Source organism: Chrysemys picta, chromosome 2 (assembly GCF_011386835.1).
Source record: "Chrysemys picta bellii isolate R12L10 chromosome 2, ASM1138683v2, whole genome shotgun sequence".
NCBI classification, from domain to species: Eukaryota; Metazoa; Chordata; order Testudines; family Emydidae; genus Chrysemys; species Chrysemys picta.
The window spans coordinates 194293529-194307224 of record NC_088792.1 but is presented as its reverse complement, the minus strand read 5'-3'; the positions used below and the strand labels follow the sequence as shown (position 1 = coordinate 194307224).

At 46.3% G+C, this 13696-nt stretch overlaps 1 protein-coding gene and 1 long non-coding RNA gene across 6 annotated transcripts in view; one reads left to right on the top strand and one right to left on the bottom strand.

Moving 5' to 3' along the window:
* The window catches only part of LOC101941604 (uncharacterized), a 184677-nt gene that overhangs the window by 99046 nt on the left and 71935 nt on the right, over positions 1 to 13696 (bottom strand). The gene's annotated exons all lie outside the window — the stretch shown is intronic.
* LOC135981669 (uncharacterized) lies at positions 1697 to 3690 on the top strand. The gene is made up of 2 exons (XM_065585173.1): positions 1697 to 2588; positions 3188 to 3690. The coding sequence occupies exons 1-2, from the start codon at positions 2048 to 2050 to the stop codon at positions 3688 to 3690; spliced, it is 1044 nt and encodes a 347-aa protein (XP_065441245.1). The 5' UTR covers positions 1697 to 2047.

Sequence of the window (13696 nt, the reverse complement as noted above, 5' to 3'; positions counted from 1 at the left end):
AGGCTCATGTCAGTTTGAATGAGGAGTTAACACAAAGTTTCACCCAGCTCATAAAAAATATATACTGTCTCTTGTACTTAATGCTGCTCTAAGCAAGTAAGCTGAGTGTGTGTGTATGTGAGCAAGTCACACAAGTTTTAGCTGTAAAGGAAGAGAATATTAGGAACCAAGAATCTTAATTGTTTTATTTCTGAACTTTAGCATTCCAATGTGTGGAATATTTGATTCTATCATTGCTTTGTAGGTTATACATTTTATTTATTGAATGCAGTGCTAGGATTGGCTGTACTTCATGTTACTTTGTGCCTTTCCCCATTTTTATTGAATAGAAATAGGATAGCATAATCCCATGTAAACAAGTAACTGAAACATGGGACTCCATGCTGTCAGCAGTGTAATACCACATGTAGACTATTATGCATAGTCTTAACTAAAACAACCTTTAAATAATACCATTGGATTGATTTGCCATCGAAGACTGTGGTTGGTAGACAGGAAAGTTGAATGCTGTATCCATTTTGTTTAGGAATTTGGAGGTTTCTTTGGCCATAAGTCTTCATCTCCAGTCTGACAGCAATGAAAAGAAGAGCTGCTGTGGACCAGTAAATGTTCAAGTGCTTATATACTGATAGAGAATTGCCATTTGCTTTTTCTGGTATGTTTTCTTTGAGTTCCTATAGCAAACTGTCAGTAATAATTGATATCACTGTTAGCCGCTACCCGTCCTATCCCAGGCACAGTCTGTGATCTTGGTCTTACTCCAATAGTGCACAACATCTATATAGGTTAAAAAGAAACATCTTCCCCTCCTTATATTTGTAGATCAAATTTTAGAATGAGGAATTAGACCAGGCATTTCCAGTTTGGATAATTACTTTCTGCCACTTTGAATTTTCTCTGTAGATTCAGTTAGACAAAGTGTTTTTTTCCTGCTTCTAAAATGTGTTAAACAGTTGTCCTATTTCACCACAGAAGTGGCTTCCTGTCAGTGAGCATATTACAGAGTGGTCATTATACTCCATAGTATGCAAGTCATCATGCTAAATTTCTTAAGTGCTGTGGGATTCTTATAGATTAAGACTGCTATTTAAGTGTTGATTGTTACAATCATAATGTAGCATAAACACTAATAAACGGTATTTCCAGAATTGGCATAAACATCTGCTTTGCTTTTACACTCTTGCAATAAAGGAGAAAATTCTGTATTATTGATTATGTGGTTAGCATTTTTCTATGATGATATATACTTTGATCCTGATTATCCACTGCCTTGCACTTTGTGTAGTTATTTAAGACAAGTGTAAATATTTACCACATCAGAATTGTGTAGCATTTTACATTCACTTTCCAAAGGAAGCCAAGGCAATGGAAAATTGGAGTGATTATTTCCAAAATTATAAGATATGCAAAGACTGGCCTGCCTCTTAAACAAGCACAGATCCCGCTGATTTGGCCAGCACAAAGTGCCCTCTTAGATCACCTGGTAGAGCTGCTGCCTTCAGAACTCCAAGGATTGCATTGGTTTATTGACTGTTATAAAATACAGAGCATGTACACAGTGTGCTTTAACTCTTGTTAAATCTATCCTACTCTCTGGTTAGTAGCTGATAGACACAGCAATCTGTCGTGATGATACAACTAACTCCTGTTTGAAGTTCCTGAAAGATCTATGTAGACACGGGTTTAGGTCGACTTTAGCAGCGTTAAACCGAATTAAGCCTGGACACGTCCACACAACGAAGCCCTTTCTTTCGACTTAAAGGGTCCTTTAAACCGGTTTCTTTACACCACCTCTGACGAGGGGATTAGCGATAAAACCGGTCTTTGCGGGTCGGAATTGGGGTAGTGTGGACGGAATTCGACGTTATTGGCCTCCGGGAGCTATCCCACAGTGCTTCATTGTGACCGCTCTGGACAGCACTCTCAACTCAGATGCACTGACCAGGTAGACAGGAAAAGACCCGCGAAGGTTTGAATTTCATTTCCTGTTTGCCCAGCGTGGAGAGCACAGGTGACCCCGCAGAGCTCATCAGCACAGGTAACCGTGATGGAGTCCTCCCAGGATCGCAAAAGAGCTCCAGCATGGACCGAACGGGAGGTACGAGATCTGCTCGCCATATGGGGAGATGAAGCAGTGATAGCTGAACTCCGTAGCAGTAAAAGAAATGGAAAAGTATTAGAAAAGATCCCCAAGGCCATGAAGGACCGAGGCCATAACAGGGACACACAGCAGTGCCGCGTGAAAATTAAGGAGCTACGGCAAGCTTACCACAAAGCCAGAGAAGCAAACGGAAGGTCCGGGGCAGAGCCGCAAACTTGCCGCTACTACGCGGAGCTGCATGCGATCCTAGGGGGTGCAGCCACCACTACCCCAACCGTGTGCTATGACTCTCTCACTGGAGAAACACACAGGGAAGACGGTTCGGGGAACAAGGAAGATGACGATGGAGGTACTGTAGGTAGCTCACAGCAGCAAGGAAGCGGAGAAACCGGTTTCCCCAACAGCCAGGATATGTTTGTGACCCTGGACCTGGAACCAGTAACCCCCGAACTCACCCAAGACCCTCAGGGCACACAGGAGACCTCTGGTGAGTGTAACTTTGTAACTATTTGTAAACATTACAAAAAAAAAGCAAGCGTGTTTAATGATTACTTTGCCCTGGCAATCGCGGCCAGTACATCTACTGGAAAAGTCTGTTAACGTGTATGGGGATGGAGCGGAAATCCTCCAGGGACATCTCCAGAAAGCTCTCCTGGTTGAAATGGGGTGATTTTATTAAGGGGACATTCAGAGGCGCCCGTTCCTGCTCTTCTGACCAGAAATGTTCCCCGCTGTTAACCACGCGGTGGAGGGAGGGGTGAAGTGATCATCCCAGAGAATCGTGTGTGTGTGTGTGAGGGGGGGGGGGTTTACTTGTGTTTGTGCCGCATGTTAACCGGGAAACCGCAGCCCCCTCCTTTTACATTGAAACCCCATTTTAAATGGACAACCCAATTCATCCTTGATATGGGAAATGCGCTGCTGTTTGCAACCTTTCCCGCATGTTAAGAAGGTTAAAAAAGCCAAAACACTGTGGCCTACGATGGCTGCCTGCAAGCCGAAATATGCGACCTTGTAATGAAAAAGTGTACCCATTGTTCTCTAAAATGTGTCTTTTTTAACCACCTCTCCCTTCTCCTCCGCCAGCTGCAAATGTTTCTCCTTCGCAGAGGCTCGTGAACATTAGAAAGAGAAAACGTAGGACGAGGGACGAGATGTTCACGGAGCTGCAGATGTCCGCCCAGGCTGATAGAGCACAGCAGAATGCGTGGAGGCAGTCAATGACGGAGATGAGAAAAGCCCAATATGAACGAGAGGAGAGGTGGCGGGCTGAATCGCGGGAAGAACAGAGCAAGTGGCGGGCTGACGACGATAGGTGGCGTCAGCTTGCAGACAGACGGCAAGAGGCAATGCTCCGTCTGCTGGAGCATCAAACTGATATGCTCGAGCGTATGGTTGAGTTGCAGGAAAGGCAGCAGGAGCAGAGACCGCCGCTACAGCCCCTGTGTAACCAACAGCCCTCCTCCCCAAGTTCCATAGCCTCCTCACCCAGACGCCCAAGAACACGGTGGGGGGGCCTCCGTCCACCCAGTCACTCCACCCCAGATGATCGCCCAAGCATCAGAAGGCTGGCCTTCAATAAGAGTTAAAGTTTTAAAATGCAGTGTGTCCTTTTCCATCCCTCCTCCCCCACCCATCCCAGGCTACCTTGGCAATTATCCCCCTACCTCTGTAAGGAACTAATAAAGAATGCATGAATGTTAAAAAAAAATGACTTTATTGCCTCTGCAAGCGGGAGGGGAGGGTGGGGTGGGGTGGTTGGTTTACAGGGAAGTAGAGTGAACCGGGTCGGGGGGGGGGTTTGGAGGGTTCATCAAGGAGAAACAAACAGAAGTTTCACACAGTAGCCTGGCCAGTCACAAAACTCGTTTTCAAAGCTTCTCTGATGCGCACCGCGCCCTGCTGTGCTCCTCTAACCGCCCTGGTGTCTGGCTGCGCGTAATCAGCGGCCAGGCGAGTTGCCTCAACCTCCCACCCTGCCATAAAGGTCTCCCCCTTACTCTCACAGATATTGTGGAGCGCACAGCAAGTAGCAATAACAATGGGGATATTCTTTTCGCTGAGGTCTGAGCGAGTCAGTAAGCTGCGCCAGCGCGCTTTTAAACGTCCAAATGCACATTCCACCACCATTCGGCACTTGCTCAGCCTGTAGTTGAACAGGTCCTGACTCCTGTCCAGGCTGCCTGTGTACGGCTTCATGAGCCATGGCATTAAGGGGTAGGCTGGGTCCCCAAGGATCACGATAGGCATTTCAACATCCCCAATGGTCACTTTCTGGTCCGGGAAGAAAGTCCCTTCCTCCAGCTTTTGAAACAGAGCAGAGTTCCTGAAGACGCGAGCATCATGTACCTTTCCCAGCCATCCCACGTTGATGTTGGTGAAACGTCCCTTGTGATCCACCAGGGCTTGCAGCAGCATTGAAAAGTACCCCTTGCGGTTTACGTAGTCGGTGGCTTGGTGCTCCGGTGAAAAGATAGGGATATGGGTTCCGTCTATGGCCCCGCCACAGTTTGGGAATCCCATTTCAGCAAAACCATCCACTATTGACTGCACGTTGCCCAGAGTCACTACCCTTGCTATCACCAGGTCTTTCATTGCCCTGGCAAATTGGATCACAGCAGCCCCCACCGTAGATTTGCCCACTCCAAATTGATTCCCGACTGACCGGTAGCCGTCTGGCGTTGCAAGCTTCCACAGGGCTATCGCCACTCGCTTCTCAACTGTGAGGGCTGCTCTCATCTTGGTATCCTGGCGTTTCAGGGCAGGGGACAGCAAGTCACAAAGTTCCATGAAAGTGCCCTTACGCATGCGAAAGTTTCACAGCCACTGGGAATCGTCCCATACCTGCAGCACGATGCGGTCCCACCAGTCTGTGCTTGTTTCCTGGGCCCAGAATCGGCGTTCCACGGCATCAACCTGCCCCAGTGACACCATGATTTCCACATTGCTGGTGCCTGTGCCTTGTGAGAGGTCTATGTCCATGTCAATTTCCTCATCACTCTCGTCGCCGCGCTGCAATCGCCTCCTCGCCTGGTCCGGGTTTCGCCTTGGCATGTCCTGGCTCTGCATATACTCCAGGACAATGCGCGTGGTGTTCATAGTGCTCATAATTGCCGCGGTGATCTGAGCGGGCTCCATGATCCCAGTGCTAGCTATGGCGCCTGGTCAGAAAAAAGGCGCGAAAGTAGTATCTGATGGACCAGGAGAAGGAGGGAGGGCGGGAGGGAGGGAGGGCCGAGTGACGACATGGCGTACAGGTACAGGAACAGGGAGAAACACAAACAACTGTCACACAGAATGGTCCCCCCAAAGATTAAAATGAAAACCCTGGGCTTAGCAGGCCATTGATTTCACGGAGGAAGGGGAAGCATATGAATACAGAACAAATCTATTTTTTACATCTTAAGGTGGCAGCCGACGGTGCAGCATGAGTGACAGCCATACCAGTATGACGATGACGGTTACCAATCATAAAATACCATCATCTGCCAAAAGGCAAGGGGCTGCTGCTGTGTAGCAATGCAGCCCCACGTCTGCCAGCCCCACGTCCGCCAGCACCCAGCATCGCCCTCGGCCTCTTCTGGGTGCTTAGCAGACAATACTGGGCAATTGGCAGAAAATAGTATATTACGACTGGTAGCCATCATCATCGAAACAGTAGCATGTCTGCCCAGGTGGCCATGATTGACAGCCATACCAGTATGACGACGATGGATACCAGTCATAATATACCATCGCCTGGCAAGGGGCTGGTGCAATGCAGCCCTACGGCTGCCAGCCTCATGGCTATCACTCATGCTACACCGTCTACCGCCAAAAGGCAGTTAGCAGCTGCTGCTGTGTAGCAATGCAGTCCCACGTCTGCCAGCACCCAGAGGACATATGGTGACGGTGAGCTCAGCTGAGCTGAGCGGGCTCCATGCTTGCCGTGATATGTTGTCTGCACAGGTAACCCAGGTAAAAAGGCGCGAATCTATTGTCTGCGTTGCTGTGACGAGGGGGGAGGGGCCTGACGACATGTACCCAGAACCGCCCGCGACACTGTTTTGCATCATCCGGGCATTGGAATTTCAACCCAGAATTCAAAGAAAAGGCGCGAACCGCTTCTCGGCTCTCTGAGCTGTGGCGCAAACGTAGTATCTGACGGACTAGGGGAAGGAGGGAGGGGGGCCGAGTGACGACATGGCGTACAGGCACAGGGAATTAAAATCAAGAACGGTGGCTGTGCATCAGGGAGAAACACAAACAACTGTCACACAGAATGTTCCCCCCAAAGATTAAACTGAAAACCCTGGGCTTAGCAGGCCGTTGATTTGACGGAGGGAGGGGGAAGCAAATGAATACAGAGCAAATCTATTTTTTACATCTTAAGACGATGGTGCAGCGTGACTGATAGCCCTCGGCATCTTTCTGGGTGCTTGGCAGCAAATACGGGACGGCGTATGACGATGGTCTTCAGGCCTATTGCACAATCGGCTGCTCGGGAAAGACTCTGCTAACGTGCGATGACCCGACTTGTAATAGGACGGCTAATAGTCGTAATACACCATTTACTGCCAAAAGGCAAGCCCCACGGCTGCCAGCACCCAGATCGCCGATGAAGGCTACCAGTCTACTGCACCGTCTACCGCCAAAAGGCAGTTAGCAGCTGCTGCTGTGTAGCAATGCAGTCCCACGTCTGCCGACACCCAGAGGACATATGGTGACGGTGAGCTGAGCTGAGCGGGCTCCATGTTGTCTGCACAGGTAACCCAGGTAACCCAGGTAAAGAGGCGCGAATCTATTGTCTGCGGTTGCTGTGACGGGGGAGGGAGGGGCCTGACGACATGTACCCAGAACCGCCCGCGACACTGTTTTGCATCATCCGGGCATTGGGATCTCAACCCAGAATTCAAAGGGGCGGCGGAGACTGCGGGAACTGTGGGATAGCTGTGGGATAGCTACCCATAGTGCAATGCTCTGGAAGTCGACGCTAGCCTTGTACTGTGGACGCGGTCCGCCGACTAGAGCACCTAGAGCATTTTATTGTGTGGACACACACAATCGGCTGTATACAACCGATTTCAATAAAACCGGCTTCTATAAATTCAAACTAATTTCGTAGTGTAGACGTACCCTAAGGCTTTGTCTACAACTAGCACTTTTGTCAGCAAAACTGTTGTCGGTCGGGGGTGTGAAAAATACACCTCCCTGACAGACAAGTTTCACCGACAAAAGTGCCAGTGTGGACAGCGCTATGTCAGTGGGAGAGCGTCTCCTGCCGACATAGTCACCATTGCTCGTTGAGAGTTATTTAATTATGCCAGCGGGAGAACTCTCTCGCCGGCATAGGGTGGCTACACGGGAGACCTTACAGCGTCAGTAGCGTAGACATTGCCTAAGAGTCCCTGTCCTGAAACTAGCACCATGTGGGCAGAGGGTTTAACTGGGTATTGTGCTCAGGTGTGTGTGGGAAGAGAACATGGAAACGGAGAACAGAGAGAGGCCAAAAAACCCTGGAGAAAACTAGAGAAAGAACTTGTGTGTTCGGTGTTGGCTAAAAAGCGAAGACAATTATCCTTCTGTTGTTGGTGCCTCCTGCATTCGGAGAAGAAGGACATTGTACATTCCTTGTGAATAAACAGGATTGTATCAAATATATATACCAGACTCCATCAATTTCTATTTCCAACTGGAACATCCCTAGAGCCCCAATATTTGACTAGCTGCTCAGGAAACTATTTGATTCCTTTATAATGAAAAAGGTAGCCTGGCTCTATCATCCTAAATGAGAATTCTATGCTGAACTGGGTCCAATATCACTTACTGTAAAATAGCAACATAACTAAGGACAACAAAAGCTGCATGGAAAAAAAAAACGGTGTCAGTGTCTCAATCTCTTGGACACTGAAACCATAAATAGGTTTCTCCCCCTCCACCCCCCATTAAACAAAAACATTATCTAAAAGTGATAAGGAGAACATCACATGGGGCCTTCTCTCTTACCTATGTGGAACAGTACACAATTGGGCCAGAATCGTCAACGGGGCTTAGTACCCACATTTGAGGCCAGATTTTAAAAAATGTTCAGTTTCCATTTAGGTACCATATAAGTGGTCAGACTTTCCAAAGAGTTCTCTGACCAACATGCTAATCTATTTTGAAGATCTGGTCCTAAGTGTCAAAATGAGACCTGCTGTGGGAGGATGACGGGGGTGTCAAGCACTTTGGAAAATCTGTCCCAATAAGAATGTTAACTCTTAATGCGGCACTTCAACTTTTGAAATCCCAGGTTGCTTAATTTTGAGCCTCTAGTGTGTACTTGATTTACCTTTTTAGGAAAACTGGTCAGAAAGGAAGGGAAGGGGAGGGGAGAAAAAAAAACCAACACGCAGAAAAACCTTAGTGTAAATTTTTGTTTTCGCTGACATTTCATTTTCATCAAATTATTCCAACCAGCTCTAATTATTAGTTACAACAAACACACAAACAATAGAAAAGATAGCTTAGGAGGTTAATGTGTTACCAGGCACGCTCATTGCCTAGGGCAATATGCCTGCCTTCCATTTTAAATTCTCTTTAGCAAAGAGAAGCATCATTTGCATTATATCATCATACTCAGCTACTGCTTGGCCTCAGGGGCTGACTGGATTGAGGGAACATATGCTTAAGATATACGTAGCACTGCAGCCTAGTAGCCAGGAGAAGTGCCAATCCCATAAGGTTGGTTTTGGCCTAGAGCAGAGAATTGGAGAATGCTCTCACTTTTTGCCATGTAGGCACCAGTTGCGCTCATCAAGCACAATAGCAATGTACCATCTGTCCCACAGAACTAGTTGGTTTCTCAGCTGCTTCTCCATTGCTTTTTACAGCAGAGGGTTTTTTTTCCCCCCTCTTCTGTTATAATAGATTTCATTACAAATGTGATTTTCTTCCCTTATTCATTGCACTCTCTCCCCTTCTCTGGAAGGAAAAGTTAGAAATTAATTTTACTGTTTGTCAAACACACAGAACTGTTGCCGCCCCACCCGCTAAAGTAGAGGGAAAGAAAATGTGCTTTTATTTTTCTTCACTGGATACTGCACCGTCTTAATGTAGGGAAAATGTAGTTCATGATAGAAGCTACCACCCAAGAGGCTTTGTATAATATGGGGAAAGCAATTAGTTACTGGTAAGCAAATCCTGCCAGTGCCAACTAGAAATAGCAAACACTGCACAACACACACAGTTATTAAGAACACGCTATGCAGTACTGAACATTCATCCAAGGAACACACAACTTGCAACACAACAAAGCTCTCCTCCTCCTCCCATCATCTTTCATATGCTCTTTCTAGTACACACACTTTTAAAACAGTTTTCAGTTTTCTGTCAAAATAAGCGTACTCTCTCCCTCCCTCATCTCCTTCTACCTGCTACCTCCTGCAGGAGCCTTGCAGTACCCATTTGTTTCATCATTTTGCTAGATGTGAAAGAACAGATTTGATGTTGTAGGCAGGGCCGGCCCTAGACCAAATGGCACCCCAGCCGAGGAATATCTTTGGCACCTCCCACCCCAATTTGTTACATTTTTGGATACCTTATTTTTTATTGCATTTGTAGCCCATTTAATGACTTTGATGCACGATTTGCATTCTAGGATCTGTAAATCTGCAAGTCTGGTGACCCCCAAACCCAGCAACCCAGGCAGTCGCCTAGATCGCTTGCCCCTAAATTCAGTCCTCGTGATAGGGGGAGAAAGAGCCTTCACATGTAAGTGACCTGTGAGTGAGTCTGCATGTGTTTGTGCCTTTGCTTGATCAAAAACGGGGAGACACTTTAGTGTGACAGATTTTTTGTGGATGGGAAGTAAAGGGCATGTGCAAGTTTATATTTGTGGAGGCAGGAGACCATGGGAGAAAAAATGAAGACAGGGAGAGTTCAGAGACTGGAAATGGCATACACAAGAAAGAGGGGAGAGAAACTGAAGATCCAGCGAATGAGAAAGTGGAGATAACATAGGAAAAGAAGAGAAGAGAATAATTATACAATGGAAAAATGATACTGAGGGGGTGTAGCGAAGCGAGACTCACCGGTGCAGCGCCTCCTGCTGGTCATCCTGGGAATTAGCTCTCCAGCTCCAGAGTGCCCTCTGCTGGCTGATGTCCCGCTTGCCTCAAGCCCCCATGCGCCTCCCGGACCCCGGTGCCACTTCCTTCTTGGTGTTCTGCCCTCTGCAGTACTCCCGCAGTCTCTGGGTCTCCCCTACCAGGGGAACCCCCAACCCTCTATCCCCACCTTGCCTTAGTGGCTACTGCCAGTCATCATCTAGCCCTCGCTCCCTGGGGCAGTCTGTAAACCACTCATCACTGGGAAGGGGGGTTTGGACCTGCTGCCTTTGCCTACTGTGTGGATGAAAACTGAAGTGTATGTTTGCAAGAACCCTTGCAAAGTGTAAATGCTGGTCTAATTCCCTTTTACTATTTTTGAATTTCAGGTTTTATATACATTTCAGAAATGGGGGACCAATTGATTTCAGATTAACAGGGTCTGGAAAACTGGGGTATACCCAGTAGCAGATTAACCCCAAAACATACCAACATACCTGTTTCCTCAGGAGCCCGGGCAGTTCTGTGCTCCTAACAATATGTTTTAACATAAGTGGTGTGGGGTGGCAGTGGAGCCCTGCATAAAATGTGGGGATGCTGCAGCACCCTCCGCACCCAGGGCCACCGACGGGAGGTGTGGGGGGCAAAAGGGGAAGCTGCCCTGGGGCCCGGTGATTTAAAAGGGCCCAAGGCTCCTGGCCACTGCTGCTACTGCAGCTAAATCGCCGTTGGAGCCCCAGGTGGTGCGGCCCAGGCAGTTCTGAAGAGCTGGCTGGGGGAGGCTAGCCCCCTACCCCACCTTTCCACCTGAGTCCCTACCCCTTCTGGGGGCCCAGAGCCAGCCCCCCAACCTTGCCCGGGGGCCCAGCAATTCTGTCAGCAGCCCTTCCCTCACCCCAGTTCCCACGCCTATGGTCCCGGCGGCCATCCCGCGGCCAAGTCTGGACCCGCGTCTGGCTTTCTTTTTCTTGGCTGGGTCCTGAGGGCAGGGCAGTGCAGGGTGGGGTGGGGGAAGAGAACAAAAATGAAGCTGCACACAGGGCCCCACTAACTCTAAATCCGTCACTGGGTATACCTATAATAACTTAGGTCCTGATCTTGCAATCTGGATCCCTGTAGATGTTATTTGGACTCTGCTCAGGCTTGGGGAGGGTGGGGGGGATCTCCTATGTGGATCAGATTGCAGGATCAAAGCCTAAATATCTTTTTTGACTACTCAATATTCATGTACTTTTAAGATTAATTGTAAGATATAAATTTACAATACAGTTATACTGCTACCTCATTTATTACTAAAGTGCCATTACGGGAAACGTTACCAAAAATCAGATTTGGATCACTGCCAAAATATCTGTCGATACTCCATAATACAGCAATATTTTTTAATAAGTAGAGCTGGCGAAATATTTTGAAAGGAGTGTGCACAATTATTTATTTAAATTCTGAACAGCTGTTCAGTTCAATCATGTTCATATCCTTTATTTTTCAGTATGTGACCATGTGTGCAAATCAATTTTGGTTGCACAAATGTTTGGTGAGCGGATTGTTGTTTTGTACACAAATACTGGTCTGCATTTGACTGCAAGTGCATTTGCACTTGAACAACAGGGGCATTCGCGCACAAACAGTAATATTTACTGTTCATTATCCACTTAATTGTTTTTTCCATTTAAGAAGTTACAGTCATCTGATCAGAAGGCAAAAATAATACCAGGTAGGTTATCAATCATATGCCATCAATAATAAAAAGAACATGAGAAAAATCAAAGCAAACAGTTTAATGGGGCTGATTGCCATAAACTGAGAAATGGTTATCCAAACTATCCAGTGAATACTTAATTACTGTGCTTTCAAAAATCAATGCACAAATGAGTCACATGCAGCAGAAAATGCTAAATTCATCTGCTAAGTTACTCACAGCAAATAGTTCAGTTAGCTATATTAATAATGACCATACAAAAGTAGATACCACACACACTGACCCAAACCTCAGCAAACCTTTGTGAGATTCTAAAAAGTTCAATTAATTTTCTCCTACTTAATTTCTTGCCCTTTTGCTATTCCTAGTTCTAGTTAAGAGTGAAAATAGAAGTACTAGAACAACTTGAGAAACTATTATCATTCTATTTCTGACCTTACCAGAATTAGAAATAATGGAAATCTATGGGAGAGCCTGTTTTTGGGGAGGTTTCTAGTTGTCATTTAACAGACTAGAGAAGTTTAGCAAAGGAGACAAATTCTAGGGAAGTGTCTTCCATTTCTGGTGGATTTTTCCAATAGAGAAATTTTAACTGAAAATGGTAGAAGTACACTTCTCCAAAGAAAGCTGACTTTCCAACCTTCAGGGAGATTTATATTAGGAATGCTACAGACTATTAAATTCTATGGGCCAAATTTTATCCCTATTGTTATTCCATTTGAGTTAGACCAGAGGTTAATTTGCTCTAGCATCTGTATAACTAACATAAAATTAATCCTTTAAACCTGATGAGTCAGTTTAGTGACAAGTTTATCTGCTGCACAATGGTTTGTTTAAATCAGGAATGATTGGTTAAGTTTGCTTGTATGTGCTTGTTTTCAGCAACAGACTCTTGACAGCTGAATTTTACTGCACAGGAATAGTCTACTTTTTGTTAATAATAGCAGTGACACTAACAACTAACAACAACAAATTCACCGAGACATATCTGGACCACTCTATAGAAATTGCTACCCTTTCCCACACAACAAAGAATACAAAAAGATCAGTAATTGGAAGCTACTCCAGAAAGTTTCTATCTCCTTTCTAGTAATACACAATATGGACAAGGTTTAGAGTGAAGGATGCTTAAAATTATGGTCAAAGATCAAAACAAAGGAGATTACCTGATCCAAGAAGAAACAGACTATAGATTCCAGCATGATGTCTCTCTTCCTTGAGTCTAGCTGCTGAGCCCCATGGGCTGTCAACAGAACTGCTTTGACTTGCATGCTGTTGTGAAATGAGGATATGAGTTGTTTCCCCGCAATCTACCATATATTGTACCTCACTCGCAAATGTATATTCTACTCTACATTTTTCATAGTCTGTTTTCTCCATCACTGTAACTCTTATGATCAGTGAGTAAGAATGTCTAGAACCATACAGATGTTCTTTATGTCATACAACAGATATAAAGAGCATGGATTCTCATCATGAGGGTTGTGATTAAAGCTGGTGAAGAAGCTTTGAACATTATTTATTATTGAGAAGTGGGAGCAACAAGGGTGATGTCGTGGTTGGAGTCTGCTATAGACCACCAGACCAGGGGGATGAGGTGGACGAGGCTTTCTTCTGGCAACTAGCAGAAGTTGCTAGATCGCAGGCCCTGGTTCTCATGGGAGACTTTAATCACCCTGATATCTGCTGGGAGAGCAATACAGCGGTGCACAGGCAATCCAGGAAATTTTTGGAAAGCGTAGGGGACAATTTCCTGGTGCAAGTGCTGGAGGAACCAACTAGGGGCAAAGCTTTTCTTGACCTGCTGCTCACAAACAGGGAAGAACTAGT